At 32.2% G+C, this 23712-nt stretch overlaps 3 protein-coding genes and 1 non-coding gene across 7 annotated transcripts in view; 2 read left to right on the forward strand and 2 right to left on the reverse strand.

Moving 5' to 3' along the window:
- The window catches only part of LOC113398380 (uncharacterized), a 619887-nt gene extending 615647 nt beyond the window's left edge, over positions 1 to 4240 (forward strand). For both annotated transcript variants that reach the window (XM_026637094.2, XM_026637096.2), the window contains one exon: positions 190 to 4240. In XM_026637094.2, coding sequence (XP_026492879.2) covers positions 190 to 2709 — 2520 coding nt within the window. In that variant the 3' untranslated portion in view covers positions 2710 to 4240. The remainder of the gene's footprint in view (positions 1 to 189) is intronic.
- Positions 4241 to 7261: 3021 nt separating this feature from the next.
- On the reverse strand, positions 7262 to 12338 carry LOC113398411 (uncharacterized). Its single transcript, XM_026637145.2, has 8 exons — positions 12201 to 12338; positions 12015 to 12127; positions 11672 to 11776; positions 9993 to 10674; positions 9509 to 9686; positions 8949 to 9140; positions 8383 to 8490; positions 7262 to 8157 (listed from the first exon to the last, which is right to left on the reverse strand). The coding sequence occupies exons 1-8, from the start codon at positions 12235 to 12237 to the stop codon at positions 7866 to 7868; spliced, it is 1707 nt and encodes a 568-aa protein (XP_026492930.2). The 5' UTR covers positions 12238 to 12338; the 3' UTR covers positions 7262 to 7865.
- Positions 12339 to 18320: 5982 nt separating this feature from the next.
- The window catches only part of LOC113398395 (solute carrier family 41 member 1), a 107548-nt gene continuing 102156 nt past the window's right edge, over positions 18321 to 23712 (forward strand). Inside the window, exon 1 of one of the 3 annotated variants that reach the window (XM_026637122.2) lies at positions 18321 to 18581. The gene's annotated coding sequence lies outside the window, so the exon portion shown is untranslated. The remainder of the gene's footprint in view (positions 18582 to 23712) is intronic. The other 2 variants (XM_026637121.2, XM_064219180.1) reach the window with 2 other exon arrangements.
- Trnal-aag (transfer RNA leucine (anticodon AAG)) lies at positions 23532 to 23613 on the reverse strand. Its single transcript has one exon. It is a non-coding gene; the product is annotated as a tRNA-Leu (tRNA).

The following is a 23712-nucleotide window of genomic DNA, read 5'->3' on the forward strand; positions in this document are numbered from 1 at the left end:
TGCCAACTATCACCAACTTGTCACGGAACAAGCTGAATGTAGTTTTAAAACAACGTTACAGCGACAGTATTTGTTTGAATTGAAAATCAATATCGTTCAATGCATAGTTACGGAACCACTTGTTGATAATAATGATTTAAGATTTCTTTTTTTAATTTACTTATAAAATATCTTTATTATTGTTTTCAGCCGGAAGAATTAGATGGCGACAAGCATGGGTCGGATCAAGCAAATTTCACAGACTTTGTGCCGAATTCGCTTAACATCCCAACAATATCGAGGATCCTTTCCGGTTCCAATGGAAGGAAAGAAGATATTCCAGATGTTCTTCTCAGAACAGTCACCGCGAAACCCCAACATAATCAAGAGAAGACTTCAAAAAGTGACATATATGTCACAAAGGACGCTGGTGTGACACTTAGTGATTCTAATAGAGACACTTCAACGGAAGGCGTTTTAGCTGTACTAGACCCCGATATGAATAATTTAGATAGGCCACTTATTGTAGAACAGAATGGAGAAACGAACACTAGAAGGAATCTCCAATATGCGACAAACAAACAACCAGAACGAAACGATAGCAGAAAAGACGGTACCTTCACACCTGCGACGACAATCGGCTTCGAATTGAGCGATCCTGAAATGTCAACGGAGAGATATCATAACCTAGCAAACGTTAATTCAGATAAGAAAATACTAAAACACGATTCGAAGACCAACGGCCCAGTGCAAAGACTGGGAGTGACATGGCCGGTCGCTTGGAACATTCACATCTATGGAGCAGCCGTTATTTTCACATTTCTCGCCGGATATTCCATATATTCGATCATATATTACAATAAATTCACGCATCTCTTCACTCAATACTATTTTATAATTCTACATTTGATATTGGTGTTTGTTTGTGTTCTGAGAATATTCTATATGTTGTATGATCCGTATAATATTAACAATTCATTGCCAGTTTTCACGAGCGAAATTCTCCTTCACGTTCCGGAGATATTCTTGAGTCTAGCATTTGCGTCAACCATTCTGTTCCTTTTAACGAATAGTATTAATTTTAAGACTACTTGCTGCGCGTTCCTCTACCGCCCCAGGACGATTATTATTGGCGGAGGTCTGCATCTTTTGTCCTGTATAATGTTGCATATCCTTGAAAATAGTAAAACGATTATTAGGTCCCCACAGGGGGTCGAAAAAAGGGTACTAGGTCTAACTTGTCAAATTATATTTATTATGGTCTGCCTCACTATCGGGCTTTGCTACCTATATGTGTACAAAATGCTTAAACAGATATTACAAAAGAAAAGTCACACATATATTCATGGTTTTCAAAACCTGCACCAAGCGATACACATAAACCTGGCTACAGCAATGCTATTTATTTTGATGGCAACGCTTCAAATTTACGGCATAATTGGTATAAATCAAGTAAATATGACTAAATTTGATTGGTTGCAATGGGGCTATCAGTTTTCATTGCGACTGATCGAAATCAGCATAGTAGCTCTTATTTCCTGGGTAATAAGTCTTAAAGTAGGCGTAGTCACTTCTCTGCAACACGAGAAGGCTGACGGTCAAAAAATACCAGGACTTGGACTATTCCCTTGCACGGCAGGGTCCAGTAATGAACAATTTGAATCTGACTTTCCCGCTATTTGTAATACAAATACGAACTTACACACGTATACTTTGAGAACGGGTAAGCCTATTTATGAAACCGCAGGTCATCATACCAACTTGCCAGACCAATGCTGCGGTCCAGTAGACCACCAGAGATTCCCATTAAATACATTAGTCGGTAATTGCGATAACAATTCTGGCACGGAAAACTATTCTGGACACAGTTCCATTGCAAATGCCGGCCATAGCAGTTCGACAGAATCGAGCAATGCCACCTCTAGCCAAGGTGTTACCAATCATTTGATCAAACCCCATCCAAACATGGCTGGTTACAGCGGTATAGAGTCCGCCTCCGACGACCATTATTCCAACTGCGATCCCGCAATGCAATCGTTACAAGGTGACGATCCATTAGACCACGAATACAATGTCATCCAATACGGTAGCAATAGTGATTTTATTCGAGATATCAAAAACCAAAACTACAACGGCGGTTCAAATCGTAGTTCCCATAACTTCAAACACATGTCCTATGATAGGGTTTCGTCTAGAACGAATAGCAATCCGCGGAAAAAGCACAGAGCAAAGAATAAAAACGTCCAGAACTGCATGACGATGGGTTACGATCCTTCTATGAGTCATCATTATCACCAACCACATATGCCAGATGAATATGGCAATTACAATGCCGAGAATGCCTCTTACCACGCATCCGGTATACAAACCCTTAACCCCAACAGAAGCTATGAGGGTCCTTGTCCGCAGATAAGGAACTCACAGCGTCGCAATTCTCCCTCCACTTCGATGGTAAACTCGAGCGGTAGTCAGAAGCGCGGCAAGGGTAACGGTTTCCCGGACAGGCCGAAGTCAACTGACTTATACGGTTTCTCCGAGGATCCTAATGAAAGGAACTATCATTGCGCTATGGGGACGCCCCAACCAGCTCCTAGAAATTGTAGTTACGAAGCGTCGTATTCCCAACCCCAGGATGAGATTAATCCGAACGATACTGGTGCAAGCATGCTGGTAGCTCAGGACGGGTTTGTACGATTTAGACCTTTAGAAGATGGTCCTTCGCAAACCTGATTTACCATTAATCTGTCGTCTGCGGCAGATAATCTTAGCTTCTAATGTTCGAGAACATTTTAACACGAGACCAGCTTATTGATGTTCATCATTTCATTGTATATTATAAATGTATAGTTAGAATAAACGGTATTTAAGAACCGTGACGGCCTCTTGTAAATAGCTTTTATCATTTATTTTTAAGCCTCGTGTAATTATATAAGTTTTATAAAATCTCGAACGAGACAAACGCCATTGTTTTTTTATTCTTGATCATGATGAACGTTTTCATTATTAAATAATGAATCAATGATGGTATCATTTTAAAATCATCGTATTATGCCGATGACAACTTAAAGGAATATTCATTAAGTGTTGCCATTTTATCAATATTATACTTATGTCTAAAGCATTTATTTTTCAAATAGTTCTTTTTCTTTTTCATCTCAAAAAATGTAAACAAGAACGCACTACATGTAATTTATATTATTATTCGAAAATGTTGAACGATCTGTTTTAGACATAAGATATGTCGTAAGCTATCAGTTGTTGTAAAATGACAAATTAAATATATGTGATATCGAATAGAATTTTGTTTTTAATAAGTCTGTCCATAATTATTGTAAGGAATATATCAAATAATATAATTGTTTCTATAGACTTGCCAATTATTTGTAATTTGCAACATTGACACTTGAATAAACTTCGACGGTACGTTTTTGGTAAGTTTATAGGCAAGTAGATTAATGTCCATTTAAAATACTGTTTTAAAAATAACATTGAATTTTATATCAATAGATTTAGGAATGTTGTGTTTCCAGTCAATTTTACAGTGTTATAATTTTATGCATCATCATGACATAAATTCAATTCTAAATGTCCCTTATAAACATTGCCATATGCAAATACAGTGTTTTCTATTTAGTGTTACCATATAAAATTATTTGTTTAATTATTTTGACACATTCTTAGAAGGACTAGTCACGTGATCAATTATAAAATGTCATAATTACCTTTCGAACGGTTATGTACGATTCCTTTTTTGAATTCACAATTTTAGCGGGAAAACAGATCACTTAAGATATAATTGTTAAATGAACAACATTTATAAAAATGTATGAACATATTTATACATTTAGAAAAAAATAATGTTGGCACTAAAATAGATAGGTAATAAATAATTGTGTAAAATAGAAAAGAAGTAATATTTATAATCGAAAAAAAAATTTTTTTTTTATATTCGGTGTTAATTTCGATACGTAAATATGCAGTGCTCATACTATTATAATTCCTATGTAAATAATTCAAATATATCACGGCACATAAGTGTATTGTATTGTGTGCAACTTACTCGCTTTTAATTTTTAAGAATTTTGTACATAAAATTACAAAAATGGGTTGTTGAATACCCTTTTGAAAAATTGCGTTTTTTCTGTTGTAAATTATACTTTTTTTTTTAATAATTTCAAGACTGTACCTATTATCATTTAACAAAACGACAGAAATGTCATACATTTACTATGTATAAATAAATAAAAAAAAGTATTGAAAATGTGTTGTTTTATTTTATACTTATTTACCGATTTTATTTAAATCAAAAACAGTTTCATACTTACAAAGTCGTCAACTCATCTTTTCTTAGAAACTCTAATTAATAAACATTGGTCTTTTAAGAGTAATAAATTAAACTGCACTAAATTTACAATGATCGGTTAGACTTTTATAAGACCCTTTCACTATACAATTGCAGAAACATGGACATAGACTTTGTTTATTACAAAAACGTTCAAATGAACGTATAGATTGTTTTTGGTACTTAAGTTTTTACTCAATATTGTCAAACGTACCTCAGAATAATGCAAGAACGCAAAAAAGCTTAAATAAATCTTTAAATAGAAACTACTAAGACTAATTTAAACAAATCTGCTTCTTTATACAGTGTTATAAAAATCTATAATTCCATTTTTAAAAAAGCTGATTTTGATATATTTACCGCTGAATTGAATTTTAAAAATTAAATGAATATTTTTTAACATAACACTGTTTTCTTAACACTTTTACGTATGTCAAGAGATTTATTATATAATATTTTTTATTATGTATTTTTTTATATTATCTTTTTGTTTTTCTCTTATATATTATATATCATAATTTGAAATTTTAATTGTTTTTTTTTTAATGAATTAATTTCTTCTTTAACAGTGTTATTATATGATCAGTTAGCCTATAAGAATGATGTTCCTTCATTGTAATATTTCTAAGACTTTAATGTATATATAGAATTAGATATAAGATTTTAAATTAACATGGTTATTTTTATTACTAACAGTATTTAAAACGGGACATTTACCATGTTTTTTATTTTTATTTGGTGGAGCTCGATATTTCGACATTATCTACGAATGTCTTGTTCACGAGACATTCGTAGATAATGTCGATGTATTTACAAATTTTTGGCAAGATTCTGAGAAAATACGAATTAAAAGTGTTGTGACAATAGCAATCGTATCACATAAACGATCATTTAATCCTTTCTTATTAAACTGTTTCTCCGCAAAGATAATAAATACAGATATAGGTTGGAACTGTTCGATAGTGACAGAAAAAATAACACAAGTCCTGTTTTACACATTCAGAAGGGAAGTGATGAAAAATGTATTTATTTTCTTTCCTTGAGACCACTTGAGGTCTGCTAAAATTCACAATTGTATTTAATTACCGACATTTTTTTACCGGTACAATGTTATCCCAGCGCAATGTCTTGGAACATTTTCCAAATAATTTATTTAAATAAAATCAAAATATTATATAATAAAAGTACTTTTTTAATTTTCATGTGATAATTAAATTTAAGTTTCGGTTCAGAAAGCAGATTTTATTTTTATACTTAAAGTTTTAAAATTCAGAACCGATTGCATCACCGCATCGCAGTACGCGCTGTGAAAATGAGACTTAACATTTTAAACATAAAACAAAAGAAGGGAAAATTGAAATATTATATATGTATAATAGATTAAGGGAGGTCGCGAAAATAAGAACCGGTACTAGGAAAGTAGGAATGACAAGAAGTACAAAAGTTACAACACACACGTTACTTACCTCTATAATAAATTACAATACAAATGTATGGATAAGTAGTATGCGGAACTATGAAGTACTAGGAATGTAGAGTAGTACATGAGATAAAAAGTACATCGACACACGCAAGCACCGCCTACTCACCATTACGCGGACTCTACTTACAAGAGAGTACTTTACACAAGGCACCTACTACTCTATGGCGCCCTGGTACTTTTCGAGCGCGAGGCTATATGACGTCATTCGTGATACTAACAAATAGTCGTATCGAATAATTCTATTGTTACGTTTTCTAACATATTAATTAGGGATCGTTATATCAATTAACAAACCGGACATATCAACCAATTATTAACTAACTGAATCCGCGGCTTCGCCAGCGAGGAATTCAGTTTGTGTCTAATATAATTAAAAATCTGCCATTATAACGTTTAATTTTCTAAGGATAAATCAATATTCGAAGGAACAGTGGCGACGTAAGTACCAAAAGTAAGTATAGGCACCGTTAAAGACAAATCATCACTGAACTGTCTTAAAATTACGTAAACTACAATAACAATTTATTAAATATAGCAATAAATTTGACTGTTACAATAGGAAATACGTCCAACTTATCTAAATAAATTTTGAAAAGCATTATTAAAGGATAAAAAAAACAAAAACAACGTTTGTAAATTTTCCTATTTAATTTAAAATATCTAAAAATAAGTTTAGTTCGTCTTCAGTGTGCATGTGGCACTAATTAAAAATCTAAAGAACACGGTTAACAATATACAAAAACAATAATAATTAAATATATTTTTAATAAATTATGCTATAATATACAATTATAAATTAAAATTAATCACAAAGTCCAGACTTCATTTTAATTAGTACCTTATTTAATTACAATTAAAAAAAAAAACATCGGATTCATAAATTCGTGTATACTACTTACCTTATAAAAATTGCGTAAATATAAGTTTACTGTCAACGTATAAAATATTCTTGAGCAAAGTATTTATCAGACTTAACTTTTTTTTTTCGTCTGTGCAAACAATAATAAATGGCGGGAAAAGTTTTCTTATATTTATGACTCTTTGGTTTATTTAATGGGGTTACGCTTGAAATTGAATAAGTTATTCACATAATGTGTTATATATATTCAATTAATTTATATTGTCTTTACACAACTTTAACATTTTAATAATCTCAAACATTACGATATCAATTTATGCACTTGAAATGCAAATCCAGTGATTTATGATGGTTAACTTTTTTCTAAACGTATATGTTCAGAGCGATATAGTCTACTGTGATCGCACAAGATGGACAACCATTTATAGATCTTTATTTTTAAATACAAAATATACAATAGTTTTTAGTTGATTATAAATATATTGCGCGAGACACTCACGCTCCGTTCACTGGCGGTAGTGTCAGCAAACTCGCGTCGATGTGCTCGAGACGTTATGAGTTGTTATATTTATGTTCGACTGGATTATTCCTCGCAGATATATAATTGTAAAATATTCTAGTTATAAGATTAATAATGAGTGGAAAGAGTCAGTGAAGCAAATTTGAAGAAAATTAAATAATTTTCAGTTGAAGATATACACACATACAAACATCATACATAATCAAAATTTTTCTTAGACCATAACTTGCTTTACTAGAGTCGGATAATAATTTTACAGGACTTCTTTGCTAACGGTACTCGGTTGAGAACTGTCATTTTAATTTTAATAAGGTTCCATCCCATTTTTATAGTAGGATTATACCCTTAATATTACTTTTAATTCTAATATGAATGGTATAACGTATAGTTGTCATTTAAAGGTACTTTTTGTTGTGGGAATGTACTAGTAAGTACATCTGTTCAAATAATATATATGATAAAAGAAACAATTTCTTCTGGCCGGTTACGCTAGAACATTGTGAGAACAATTTCATTACATATTTTTTTAAGATAAGATAGTTTTAAAAATATAATCCGAGTCTTTTCAATTTTTCTGACCTGAATTCGTCTAAATTTCTATACAAATATTATGCAAACAGACTTTATACATTGACTAAATATTATCTGAATAATATTTTGTTACTGGCAAGGATTTTTTCTATCAATCACTATTAAAATCACAAATTTCCTCTTTTTCTTGATTTTTACTCTTTTTAGCTGAAAACTGTTCTCCTAACAATTTCATAACTTGAGCGTGAGTTTTCGTACCATCTTTTAGGGTACCATAGTTCTGTTTGACAAATAACGCGAAATCATTCGGACCTCCTTTTCTAGCCGGCGTAGAGACAATAACGCCATCCTTGTTCTTCTTATTGACTATAATTTCAAATGTTCCCCGGCAATAACCGCAACACTTTTTCGTTATGTCTATTGATTTTGAATGTCTTTTAACGCTGAAATATTTTTTTTAGTCAGTATTAGTTATCTTACGATAGTGTAGAATCTTGTGTGTGTGAGTGATGACGGTTTATGCGTGCGTTTGAGTGTGTTCGTTCATGGTGCTTGTCGACGTGCGTGTATACGTGTGTGTTGTGATGCATGCGTGTGTTTGTGCATTCATGCGCCTCTGAGTGTTTAGTTATACGTGTTTAAATAAAAATATTTATAAAACATTATACCTGTAGCCGCATTTAGTACACTTATATGCATATTTATAATGTATTTCCATGGTGTGACATCTTGATATTTCACCAAGCTCTGGAAACTCTTTAAGCGCTCGTGTTGCCCTGATAATAAGACAAAATATACCCTGATAATAAATACTGATAACAACTATAGCTTAGTCAACAAAAACATTATAATATTATCCCATTGCTTAAAGAGAATTGATGATTCTGTGATATCTTCCTGATACACCCGATAGACCACTTACCATTGAGTAGTCCGTTTAAATAAATAAATATTGTACAACATCACATACATTACTCTGATCCCAATGTAAGTAGCTAAAGCACTTGTGTTATGGAAAATCAGAAGTAACGACGGTACCACAAACACCCAGACCCAAGACAACATAGAAAACTAATGAACTTTTTTCTACATCGACTTGGCCGGGATTCGAACCCGGGACCTCGGAGTGGGGTACCCATGAAAACCGGTGTACACACTACTCGACCACGGAGGTCGTCATATCGCCGTTTGCTTATCTGCATTGTAATTATAATTTAAAAAAAAGACCACAAACCATTTCTTCCATAATGGCCCGTGTCCCGCTCTCAGCTCGCCGTCTATGAGCCATGTTGCAGCGTGACAGAGTTCATGTATGAGCGTGTCACGTAATCTTTGCACTGCGTCGATTACTTTCGTTGATAGTTTTATACTTGAAGTACGTATTCTGTCACCTCTTGCTGTTTTTATCAGTCTATTGGTTGTTGTCCTGAAATCAAAAAATATATTATTAGATTTCTATGAATACATAGCATAAAGTATAGTATTCTAAACAAAAGAACATTTTATTTTCAGAATCTATACATTAAATAATGGCATAGCTGCTCATCCCGGCTTTTTTTTCTCTCGAGATAAGCTGCTGTGGCCGTCAAATCAGTGACTTTATCATCATTTAGCAATATTATAAAAAACAAAAACATAATGAGACATGTAAATGCTGACAATCGGGAATTCTTTGTCAGGAAAACCAAATAAAGTAGCTCAAATCAGGATTTCAACGTAGGCCTTTATAATCTTGTTGCTTTGGAAGTCTCTAAACCAAGGAGGCATATATTATGCTTACAAATAAACACTCACCCAGCAGTACTTCTCAATTTTGTATCCCATATAATTGGCATATCGGCGTCTAACGCATCATCAAATACTGTTTTATTAAATTCAACATACAGACGTCTAGCGAGTTGTTCTCGTAATTTTTTATAGTTATCATGATACTGCAATGCTTCAACATGACACCTCCAAGATGGAACATTATCTGAAATTCATTAATATTGGTATGAACAATAGTTAATTAAAACTTCAAGTACTTTTACTTATAAAATGATCATTTCCTCCTCACTAACACTTAAAGAGACTTGCCGACAAAAGTTTTAGTACAAACACAAATTCACTCATAATCACTTGTGGAATTAAATCTCCTGCACAATTGAATATTCTCAATTGGATATGACAGCATTGACCGGAATTGGTCTGAACATTAACTATAGCACACATATATTCTTTAGTGGGATAACTCCAACTTTCTTGGATTATAATTATGATATGAGATAAAAAAACATACCTGCTAATGATCCAACGAAACTAAGCCTCTTTATTTCAGCCTTCTGAGGGGTAACTGTTACAGTTTGAACTTTCTTTGTTATTAAATCAACATCATTCCTCATTACCTTTACTAGTTCAGTAACTGATAAAGCCTTGGTTTTCTTTGTTGAACTATTTATATTTTTATTTTTGATCGATTTAATCTTAGGTGTTTCGGGTTCAGGATCAGGGTCAGGGATACTAGGAATCTTTTCTGTGTATAATTTCTTTTTAGATCTTCTTTCAAAGTCAACCAAATCATTTTTCTTTTTAATCTCTGAGTCCGTTAAATATAGAGCTTTATTCCTTTTTAAATCAGATCGTATGTTCTCTTTGTCACTGTCCTCTTCATCGTTAAAATATAGTTTCTTAGATATACCATCTAAATTGTCATGATTTTGTTGTAAATTTTTGAATAATGACGGTATTGATTTCCAAGATTCTCCATATAGATCGCTTAGCAGCTTATGATGTGAATCTTGTATTTTCTTAATAGAGCAATGCTCTGATGTCACATTAGCTTTGTCCAATGGTGTGGAAGGAATTGTGTCATGTTTAGGAGTAGCACATATAATGTTCTGAGCAGGCGACCAGCCTCCTATACTGGGTCTGGAGTCTTTCTTAACAGGTGATGTGAAATCATTCGTCAAGTTAAGAGAAACCTGGAATCAACGAATTTGTTTTCATAAAATAATAATAAAAAAATCTATCAAGTGCGATATTCTAATCATATTAATCATTTGTATACATACACACACATATATATAAACACATATAAATATAAATTAATATTTCTTTGTACTTTGATATTATATTGATATGATATCATTGGTTGAGATCTGAAGAATATTGTTAAAATGAATATTTGTTGTGGATATTAAAAAGAATAATATTGTATAATAAATTATGTTTCTAGTGCATAAAATAGAAGAGCTATTAGCAAATGTCATAAAATATATAAAAGTAATATTTATTTCACTACTTTTTTGATTAGAATAAGGTATTTGTCATATTTGGGTGAAAGTTATTTATATATTTGTTCTTATCTAATATTTATTAAAAATAGAAAGCTTGTGAAAACATATTTTCATACTAAAAATGTCAATAGTCATTTTCATAATACAACTTTGCATATTGCAGTTAAAGGCCAACTCGGCATACATAAAAATAAACTACATTTTATAAAAAGTTTTTCACAAAATATTGAAAATTTATTTATTTTTATTTCAGACAAGAATTTTTTTTAAATGATATTTGTTGGTATTATTCTCTTTTCAATAAATTACAATCATAATTTAAAATTATTAGAAGAGCAAATCTCTGACAGAGTAATCTTTTAGAGAAGTAATGTTAGCTTATACAGGATAAGCTCGTAATTACAAGCTATTCAAATGAGCAATACTGAACTATCATAGGTTACTTTAATTAACAGTTTTAAGGTTGCATGTTAATACAAATACTAATGTTGTTGCAGCAATATCTGCTTTTAACAATTGTCTTTGCTCGTGGTTGAACTACATAGAAACCAATATGTTACAGCTAGTGATGAGATATATAGACAATACAGTAGTTAGTATAAAAATCTATGAATCCCAAGCAGATACACCACTAACCCTTTTTATATATAAATTTTAAGATTAGTTAAATAAAACCACTTACGTTGCCTGATTTACTCGGTTTTTTATCCAATAATAATTGATCGAATAAGTTGTCAGAGGAATCGTTGATTACAATTGGAGAATATTTCTGAGGTTTGGAGTGACCCTAAAATTTTATGTTATAAATAAATCAATAAATTAATAATTGATTCATATTTAGTGGAAATCAGAAAATATATATCAAGATATTTTAAAAAATTTGGGTTGTTTATTATTAAGTGTAGTTATAAGTGAGAAAAATTAATACGTTTTCTTTATTTTTGTATGTTATCTGGTGATAACTACCAAGATTGTGTAGTTTATTAATACCGATATAATGATCAAATAAATCACACGAAACTTACATTTATCATATATTCAGAGCGTAGATTATCAAATGATTCGTCGAGAACTACGACATCGGATTCACGATTGGATGTTTTCATTCTATTTTTCTTCAGAGAGAGCTTGAAAAATCCTGAAAAGTTAAGAATCATTCAACTTCAGTGTTTCATAAAAATAATTATTAACGAAGTGCGTTTAATACATACGGTTTCGTTGATTAGCTTGGGCCATTTTTAATTCCATTGTTTGATTTATTGTTACTAAATATTTATAATTATTCTAAAAAAATCATATTTAGTCAGAACGTCTTTTTAAAAAATTGTAAACCGTTACGTAGTATTTGACATTTGTCATTAGATGTTAGACAATCTTGATTCATGACATTTAACAAGGAGGCAACAGCAAAATTAAATTATTGCCAATACTTTTGTACAATAATGTTACCTACAGTAAATATAAAAGTTATGTACTTGTTTCTAATTTTAATGAATGATTACTAAAACTGTAGTTAATCATTTAATTTTAATTTTTTAAATGTAGCTTACCATTAAAACTGTGATGTTGATAAAACTAACAGCATACATTGTAAATTGTGATATTACCCTACACTTACTGAAACCAAATAATTAACTCGAAATAAATAATATGATTTATGTGATTATGATTAACATGCGATTGTAGTAGTAAATTAAAATATATATATATTACACATTTAAATTATTTTAAAATTTCTAATTAGGATATGCAACTAGTATTATTATTTATCGTTCTCGAATAAGTTCTGTAATTAGCATAATTAAGCGCGTAGGATGCTATTATTTAATATTTAAAGTTAAAATAAACATCATGAGTATTATTAAATTATATTTTGATTATGTGTTCAAAACCACGAACCTTCGCACACAAAATTATGCCTTTCATTTTAGTTTACGCAAGTAGAGCTCCGACACACAATTAGGTCAAGATTAGTTCATTGTTTTGTTAGTAAATTAAATTTTAATTCTTGAAATATGCTTAATAATATTAGGCAGATCATTTTCATTTTTAATTCATTATTAAATGCAAAATTTAACGGAATGAGATGTCCATGTACTTAATAACATTTTGAAATAACTGAATGACATTTTATAATGCACAACCTAAACATATAAGTTCAACCTATAATTGAATTAAATAATTAAGACTGCCCGAGGCCTGTAATCTAGCCCTAATTTCGGAATGGATCCTCAGCAAAAACCACTCGACTATCAAAGAAGTTACATAAGACATTTATAACTGTATAATATAGTAAATAAGGATATTTACTTAACTAGCAAAAAAACAAAACACAATCTTAAACAAGTAACGTCTTATCTTACACCATAAACACTTTTACTTAATCCGAATATACATTGTTGCAATACATATCTGCTCGTTAATGTGTTATAACAATGTTGACTATTGCGTATTTTATAATATTTTAATAATAGAGAGTCAATGATCAATACAATAACAGTATTGAGTAATATTTGAAAGCGTTTTTTGTAATTTAAACGCTTTGAACTTTGCATTCATCAATCGAATGCGTGTCACTAGAGTTTGGTAAAGTTGTAATCGCGAATACAAATATCATTTGAGATCATTTGATTTCGATAAAATATTTTAGGAGATATTAAGGATTAAAAAAAATCCATAGCAAAATATCGAGTCAGGTTAGACTACTCGATCGAATGATCGAGTAATCTAACCTAACGTTCTAATGTTTCAGTGTTACTGATGATAGCGTTATGTAACTATAACATCTTCTGAATGTACTTAGACTTTACAAATAATTTCATCTTCCTCACGAAAGTCACGGGCAAAATTAGTAGCTAGTTCTTTATAAAAGGTCTTGTTTTTCTAACTATCCTAGTTAGATATTCTGCCGCCAAACAGCAGTACTCAGTATTGTTGTGTTCCGGTTTGAAGGGTGAGTGAGCCAGTGTAACTATAGGCATATGGGACGTAACATCTTAGTTCCCAAGGTCGGTGGCGCATTGGTGATGTAAGGAATGGTTAATATTTCTTACAACGCCATTGTCTATGGGCGGTGGTGACCATTTACCATCAGGTGGCCCATTTGCTCGTCCGCCTACCGATATCATAAAAAATTAAAAACAAAAAAAGCAAAAATACAGCCTTATTCGTCGTCTTTAGCGACAGGCACTGGAGCTATCTGCAATCTTAATAATCATTTTATTCCATTTGAATGTGTAGTGAGGCTTAAATATCTTGGGAGGGGTAAGCTTTAATATCTACACCGAAAGGCATATATTTGCAAATTAAAAAAAAATGGTGCATAGTATGAAATAACAGTCGAACTTTTGGAACCTAGAAATTATTATTTTGTGGTTTTAAAGAAAACAAACACAAGTATTTCTAGCTTTTTGAATTCAACCGTAACGATGTTAAGTGTTGTTCTCTGGTTCATGAAAATTAGTGTACCTAATACCTCAAAGTTTTACTTAAAAATGATGAATATACTGTGTACAATCAATTTGTACGGATTTTTTTTTTCTTAATTTGTAAGGTTGGTATCATGATAATGGCGGTGAAGGAAAACAGTAAGGAAACCTGCATGCAACCCCATATATATTTATATGCATGCATGCATTTATAAACCACAGGCTATGGCGATCTTATGTACTATCATTATATTTCGCTTGCAAAATCTTTTTATGTGTTTACGTAATTCAATTCAATGCTTGTTTACATAATCGCCAAAATATACAGAATTGCCTGTTTGCCATTTGGTGCATACTGATTGCATAATAAAAGGTCATATCTTAGATTGCCCTGCAGTGTAAAACTTCAGAATTGCATACAACATAATGTTACAGGAAGCAAAACAGTTTTTTCTTAAATTCAATTACAAACGAAGCCATCGCTGATCACGTATTATACGATGTTTAAATCAAAATTTTCGTCGTTCGTTCCAAGGCTACCATTATCATCAATGAATTACATTAAACGGATCTATCAACTGTCGTTCTAAATAATTATTACGAGATTTTTAAAGCAGCAAATAGAAGAAATCTAGCAATTATTGCTTAAAGAGGGTTTGCCTTCAACGAAGAAAATATGGATAACAGGTATAGAGTTATATATCGCTTAATCGTACATCGCTAATGTGCCGCCAACCTTAGGATATAAGATGTTATGTCCCTTGTGCCTGTAGTTACACTGGCTCACTCACCCTTCACACCAGAACACAACAATACTGAGTACAGTTGTTTGGCGATAAAATATCTGATGAGTGGGTGGTACCTGCCCAGACGGATTTGCACAAAGTCCTACCACCAAGTAATTTTGTTTCATTAGTAAGTTGAAACATTCGTTTCGTATAATCGATTATATATCCATTAATGTTTGTGTATAATTGAATATTAGATTACATTACATTAACAGCCTGTAAATTTCCCACTGCTAGGCTAAGGCCTCCTCTCCCTTTGAGGAGAAGGTTTGAAGCATATTCGACCACACTGCTCCAATGCGGGTTGGTGGAAAACACATGTAGAATTTCGTTGAAATTAGACACGCGAAGGTTTCCTCACGATGTTTTCCTTCACGGCCGAGCACGAGATGAATTACAAACACAAATTAAGCACATGAAAATTCAGTGGTGCTTGCCTGGATATGAGCCCGCAATCATCGGTTAAGATGCACGCGTTCTAACCACTGGGCTATCTCGACTCTTAATGTATATGATGTATCATAATGTTAAAAAACATAAATCTGAGTGACTTAAAATTCGTCAATGCTGGTGTTCCACAAGGCTGCGTTCTATCACCCACTCTGTTTCTTCTGCATATCAATGACTTGTTGAAAATCAGTAACATTCACTGCTATGCAGACGATAGCACCGTAGACACCTTATGGTCCCGTCCCGGAAAACGTTGAAGAAAACCGGAACAAACTTGTGTCTGAAATCGAGTCTTCGTTAAACAAAGTCTCGAACTGGGGCCGGCTAAACCTAGTCAATTTTAACTCCAAAAAGACGCAAGTTTGCGCGTTAACTGCTAAAAAAAAACACCATTTGTCGTCCATTAGCCGCCACAGCTGGTATTGGAATACTTGGCGTAGATATTTCAAGCCTCGTTCAGTTCCGCGGTAAATTGGAAGGCAAAGCCAAATTGGCATCAAAAAAGCTCGGTGTACTCAGCAAGGCAAGACAGTATTTCACGTCGGCCCATCGTCTAAGACTCTACAAGGCACAAATTCGGCTACACATGGAGTACTGCTCTCACCTCTGAGCGGGTGCTCCCCAGTACCAGCTCTTTCCATTCGACCGTATCCAACGTACAGCGGCTCGAATTATCGACGATCAAGCCCTTTCCGATCTGCTTGATCCTATGGCTTTGCGTAGAGATGTTGGATCGCTCTGCATCTTCTACAGAATTTATCACGGGGAATGTTCCGAGGAATTGTACGGATTAATCCCGGCTGCTGAATTTCACCTTCGGACATATGGTCAAAATTCAAAATATCACCCACACCACCTAAATGTCCGAAAATCCACAACAGCGCGATTTTTAAGACATTTTCTGCCTCGCACAACCACTCTGTGGAACCAGCTTTCGCCGGCGGTTTTTCCGAACCGATACGACTTGGGAACCTCCAAGAAAAGAGCGTACTCCTTCCTGAAAGGCCGGCAACGCACCTGCAAGCCACCCGGTGTTGCAGATGTCCATGGGCGGTGGTAGTCACTTTCCATCAGGTGAGCCTCCTGCTCGTTTGCCACCTCTAACATAAAAAAAAAAGTTACTTTCGCATTTATTCGTTTGTTCGCTTACTTCGTCTAAATGCTCAATTTATCATAATCATACACTTAAGCTTTTCGTAACTTGCTTTGGGTTGCTTATTTAATGAAAATTTACTTTATTTCAATAAAGTTTAGCGGATACACGTTTAGCAGATTTCGATTCTTTACCGCTGAGTATAAGATGAATTACAATTGCACATTCAACCTGTCTCTCCTGTGCTTGAACCCGCAATCTCCGGTTAAGGTTTAGGTAAGTGATTTAACCACTGGGTAACGATTTTGAGTCTAAAAATAAACATTAACAATAACCTAGTTACTTTTCAGGTGCAATAAATCCTCATCAGAAGAATGATTATCCAATAAAAAACGAAATTGTAAAAAAAAATTCTGAAATGTTTCCAGTAGTTATATATATTTAATAAACGCACGTGAAAAAGTCCTCGCTGCGTGCGTGAGTTAGCGCAGTACAAGAAAGATCGATATAAGCCTGTATTAGGACTGGAGACAGAAATAGCCCCGGGGGTTAGGGTCAACACTGCAACTTCCACATCACTAGGCAGCCCGTAAACCGTTAAGCTTGACCTTATATTCTCAACCAAGTATAAATTTCAATCCTGTACATTTATCTGATATAAAAACTGTAGGTACAAAATCTCAATACAATAATCGATTTAACAGGCAAAATTTAGTAGACTGCTAGATTTCTATGCACAAAGATCAAAAGTCAGTTTAACATTTAAAAAAAATGTATTTTTAATATTTTATTTTATTTTCAATAGGCCAACGAACAGTAGATACAATATCACATCAAAATAAAAATAAAAATACATTTCAAAATTTCCTTGGCAAATGTTCTGCTATCTACAGGTAGTCTTACCATGTACCATATGTATTACATTGCACAATATGTATTAAAAATATAAATTAATCAATGATTAGAAATAAGAATAATAATACATTAGGACAATTTTTTTTTTTTTTTCGTTTGTACTTTTTCGAATATAATTAGTGGTATGGTATGATAAACACCATGACATTTTTGTCAATTTATATATTTTTTCAATTCCTCAAATAGTGACAACATTGCAACACATTTTGTTGGACAAGTTAGTCACCAGTCAATATTCAATTGTACCTTTCAATAATACTACAAGAATTTTAATCCGTTTTTTCACGCATAATGCTGAAATCGAATGAATCTCAGTACGGTTGATTTGCATCGGATCAAAATATACATAAAAATTGTTTAACGTTATGTCACGAAAATTCAATGAAAGATTTTTATTGGACTTTCCAGATTATATAGACAAAATGATGGCTGATCTTTATATTATAATGCATATATCACAGATTAACCTTTCAATTGTGAGCTCCATGTAGATTTCAAGGGTGTCGGGTCCTTGCTTTTAAATTTTCCATTCACCCTTGCCCTTCTCACCGCGCATGCGCACTGAAACGCCCACGTAAAATGGCGTCAAATACCATAAAATGATAATGGTCTTATTCCACAATGATACCAATTTAACTAGTATTATGACATAATACGCGACCATTCAGTGGAGCATAATACGTTTTTCCAGTGCAACAAATTGATTAATAAAAAAAATATATCACGTCCAGTTGTTAGAGACCGATTCGACCGTGTTAAAAAGTGTCTTGTCTACGTCGTGAAAGGGTCATGTTATGCTGGCATCAGCTGTTTTCGAAAAATCGAATGTCTAATACGAATTTTCATTCGGGCCGGCAGTTTGACGTCAGCTCTTAAACAGTGCGGACGAAGTGAATACATAAAACCAGCTATGTAATGGTGAGTGTTGGTGATAGTGCAATGTAGATGATCATAGTGCATTTATTAAGGAATGCCAAAGTGTGCTTCGTTTAGTGAATGTTGTGTGTAGTTTAAATTTTTCTTATTGTATGCACTTAGGTTATGTTATCTGTTGGAAAAAGTCTAGTGATTTTTATGTTCAAATAACTTTTCCCCACGTGTTTTTGTTTTTAAATGGGGATATACAGCAGTCGGGTGTCTGGCTCAGTGATTAATGATCGAATACAATGTGGTGTGACTCGTTTTAAATATCGATTAATTTAGGTTAAACGTTTTAACTGAACTGTTACTGATTTGAATATCGATACAGTTAAATATACGCGATCATTTTATTCTTAACGTAACAAATTTATCAAATATTAATTTTATTTTTTTTATTTACCGTGACCCCTTTCTATGTATTAAATCAATTTTTGTCGATAATAAATATTAGACATAAAACTAACCGCTCGAACTATACGAATTTTATTTATCTATGTAGGTCAATATTTGTTTTTTTTTTATTAAATTATGTTATTAATTAAAATCAAAGGAAAATTTTACATTTAATCCATTTGCTATTAAAACTTTATATATTATAATTTTCCTTATATTCTATAAATTATCAATAATATTTTAATATAGTTAAACGAATGACAACTATAAAAATACTTGTTAAAAAATTATCTCATAAAAGATTATAGTAAAATACAACTTATTTCAATAACTTCATGGTCCAGATTCCCTTGAACTAAATACTTGCAATGCTTAGTGCAAAGATGAAAAATAAGATAGATTTTTAGTAGCATTAAAATAGTTTAGTCTATGAATTGTGTGCAAAATGCAAAAAAAAAAAATTCACTTACTTACGGTTCGGAAGAAATATTTTTATATTTACAACTTGATAAGTTACCAGACATGGCTTCGCAAAACATTTATATCATACATAACATAACATAAACAGCCTGTAAATTTCCCACTGCTGGGCTAAGGCATCCTCTCATTTTTGAGGAGAAGGTATGGAGCATATTCCACCACGCTGCTCCAATGCGGGTTGGTGGAATACACATGTGGCTGAATTTCTTTGAAATTAGACACATGCAGGTTTCCTCACGATGTTTTCCTTCACCGTCGAGCACGGAATGAATTATAAACACAAATTAAGCACATGAAAATTCAGTGGTGCCTGCCTGGGTTTGAACCCGAAATCATCGGTTAAGATGCACGCGTTCTAACCACTGGGCCATCTCGGCTCCATTTATATCATAAGATCTCTATAATATTGGTCGGCATATTTTTTCCTGAAAACTTAAACAATCATATTTCCGCTAACATACACAAAATCTTAATGAATTATGTACCTAAACCTTTCTAATGAAGCACTCTGTCCATTAGTGAAAACAATTTAATAATTCGTGTAGTAGCTATTCAGGTTATCACGTACAGACGCGGCGGGAGGACTTTATTTTATAATATGTAATGATATATCATACATTTTTTAAATGGTTTTACTATATAAACAGATGTCGGTGTATTATTTGTGATATTATTAAACAAACACGCACGTATGCTCATTACCAGCCATATCAAGTTGTGCCTCGAACACTTAGAAAAATCTAGAACAATATTTCCCCGCGGAACAACCGTGAAATATTTAAATCAAAAACATTGCGTCTAAGTTAGTTATTACATCAATATCTTTAAAGTAAGTAAGATTCCAAGGATAATTAACTTATTTTTTATTCCATTGAAATAATGAAATATTATGATTTGGAGATTTGGAGATATATCTTTTTAGGTGCAATGGTCGTAATTGGTCGTGGTCGTAATATCAGCTCTGCTCAAATTGTTTTTGCTTGTTTTCTCACTGGCATTCGTGTAGTTAGATTACCTGCCCCGTAGGATCTGCCCCGTTCTTTGGTGCTTTTGGGTTTCCCTTAAAATAATGCCTATATTTTGACACACTTTATACCTATATGTGAGTCAGGAAATCGGTATTTATATAAAATTAGTGTTATTGTATGGTTAGCTTCGATCATTATCATTATTGAAAATTTTGGGAAATAATATATTATTTTATTTTTTGTATTGATAACAAACTGAAGATCGTCAAAATCTACTCAACAGGAAAAAAAAAAAGATAAACTGATGTTTTCTCTTAGGAGGAAAATTATTTTTTTAAAAGAGAAAGAATACTATGAATATCCTTATTAAGAGCATTTATGACGGATTCAAAAATTGTATAATTCAGCGTCATTTTAATGCTATTTTACCCATAAAAATGAGTAAGTTATTTAAAAATTATGTAAACACTACAAACAGGAGCAGATTGCCTTATTTTTTTTTATAAGTAAGCAAGGCCCCAAATTTATTAAGGAATTACTATTTTTCCTATTTACCTACTTTTAAGCTTATCACTTGTGTTAGGAGTGGGGACAACAATCGCTCAAGGGGTCGGGATCGATCATGCGACTTTTTAAATCGCTAGGCGGCTCGCTATTGACGCTTCGGGAAGAAAAAGGTACTGAACAGTTTCATATAGGCATTCAAATTATGTGTTCAGCTTAAATAATAATTAATTGTCTTAAATATACATTAACATCCTGTAAATTTCCCATTGCTGGGCTAAGGCCTCCTCTCCAATTGAGGAGAAGGTTTGGAGTATATTCCACCACGATACTCCAATGCGGGTTGGTGGATACGCATGTGGAAGAATTTCGTTGATATAACAATAATAGAAGATGTTGTAGGTAAAATTTTCTACAAATTCCAAGGCTTATTTTATAACATTTTGATCAAATCTGTATACATCCACAGCCGAAAATTAGTATTTTAATATTTGATTTATTGGTATTGTATGATATGGTAACATAAAAAATCGAACGCTTTAATTAGTGCATACGGTTTTAGTCCGTCTATCAATCTGTTCACTGGCACACGTGTTACGGTAGATTAGATACAATCAATATTGATTTCAAAGGAGTAACGGTAGAAGTCATTTGTCCGTTACTCGGGGTTACAGAACTCTATTTTTTTTTGTTATTTAGTATTGGGCAATTGGACACATGGAAGTGGTCACTACTATAGATACGAACACTATTAAAATAATTTTGAGAAGATTTTTTAGGGTTTTGAGGAGGTTTACCTATTAATTACTCCAACTTACTTGAATACATTTCTATCAATGATTTCCAAGTGATTTTCTTACGTTTATCAAAATCAATTAAGAGTTTTCAATGGAATATAATTATACAACGATTATAGTTTTTTTTTAAATGACTTATTTAGATTAAATTAATGTAATATTTTGAAGCACATTATCTTTAATATTGTCCAACGATAAATGGATCAAACAAAAACTAGGGCTGACTATACTAAGTAAATAAATAAATAAATTAAATATTGTCGAGGACGCATGAATCTTAATTCAAAAAGGAAAGTCTTAATATGAATTTCCACGATTCTTTTTTTCTATATATATGTACCTAGCGCTCTTTTGGACAGTGTTATAATATAATCCCTTGGTTCAGTATTTCTATTTCTTCTCCCTCATTGGGCGCTTTAATCCTTATTAGGTATCCGGGCTCCCTCCACGTTAAATTTCATTACAATCAGCTCAGCGGCTTAGTCATCATGAGGTCACAATTAGACGGAATCAATTTCGTATTTATATTGCGTCCGGTAAATTAGACTTACAGTAAATTACTAAATTGTAAACTTCGCACTGCTGGGCTAAGGTTTCACTCCACTCTTTTAAGGAGAGTGCTTGAAGCATAAACTTTATTGGAATATAAGTACCACCAAATATCTCATCATCATCAACAGTAATTAATCTCTTATTTTTTTTAATTTTTAATGTAATGTTAGGTACTTATGGTTAAATAAAATGTATCCAGTATAATTATATTAAAGCTACAATCTTTTAATTATTTAGTTCAAATTTAACGGTAAATTATACAATTAACAGATGACGGATATTGATAACGAATTAATTCAGTTAATAGCTTATTAATGTGTACTTCTTTGAAACAGTTCACGTAAAGCACTAATTATGAATTTATCGTATTATATTAATATAAGTAACAAGAAAAAATCCTTTTACGTCGTTGTATAAAAGGAAATAGATATAAGTATCATGTTAAGGAGAGTCTAGTGCAAATAATAGTATAAGGGAGAGATTATACATATATATTGGTCGAAGAACTGTGAAAATAAAAAAAATAATCTTAATTTGTAAAGGATTCTACAATAGTTTATTTTTCAGAAAATTATCGAATTACATTGACCATTTCCTTAACATTACATTAATCATTAAGGCTTTTATTCTATTGTCAGAATATATTTTGGCCATTAGTTGAAATTACAGCCTAACTCTAAAACGCAATTGTCGTTTTATAATGTAGCAAATGTCGATCCTGAAAAATATTCTGTTAAATACAATTTTTTTCAATTTCAACGAAAACACTTATTTCTAAATATATCGGTGTCGATTAAATTCTCATAAACATATAAAGGTTACACAGTTTTTTGTGCAAAAAGCGATCGATATTAAATTGGATTTAGATCATATTCGAACAGCAGTCAGTCAGTAGATTTTAACAAAAATACGTCAATGACATGATCAAATCATTATATTCTATGATAGTAAATTACAACCTGAAAGCCGTTTTTAATCCCTGAAAATTAATGTAATTAAAGCATCTAGATAAGTATGACTTACTATTATTAGTGAGAGTAAATAATGTTGACTTTATAAAAGAACCCTTACAAAAACGTTATATGTGAAAAAGCAAATTTGCATATTTGCTTTTCAAAAATATCAGGCGCTTATAAATGTTAACCAAATGTTTTATATATTTTATTAGAACTACATTAAGAACATAATATTTTTGTAATGTATTTGAATAAAGTGAATTAAAAAATAATAATCAGATGTAAAAAAAAGTTTATTGGCAGCGGTGGGATTCGAACCCACGCCTCCGAAGAGACTGGTGCCTTAAACCAGCGCCTTAGACCGCTCGGCCACGCTACCACTTATTGGATGTTTCGAAATTGCTGTATGTTATTTAAACACACTTTTTATAGGTGTCTTAATTTTTATGATTTTATTTCGTAAGTAACTTTGGATGTA

Source organism: Vanessa tameamea, chromosome 26 (genome assembly GCF_037043105.1).
Source record: "Vanessa tameamea isolate UH-Manoa-2023 chromosome 26, ilVanTame1 primary haplotype, whole genome shotgun sequence".
In the NCBI taxonomy this organism is placed as follows: Eukaryota; Metazoa; Arthropoda; class Insecta; order Lepidoptera; family Nymphalidae; genus Vanessa; species Vanessa tameamea.

Bases quoted from the DNA above. Each gene is read 5' to 3' on its own strand.
- LOC113398411 (XM_026637145.2), bottom strand. From the start codon at position 12,237: ATGGAATTAAAAATGGCCCAAGCTAATCAACGAAACC. The intron at 10,675-11,671 runs GTAAGTGGTTTT...CGTTGATTCCAG, and splicing joins AACCGAGTAAATCAGGCAAC to GTTTCTCTTAACTTGACGAA. The intron at 9,687-9,992 runs GTATGTTTTTTT...AATGAATTTCAG, and splicing joins TTTCGTTGGATCATTAGCAG to ATAATGTTCCATCTTGGAGG.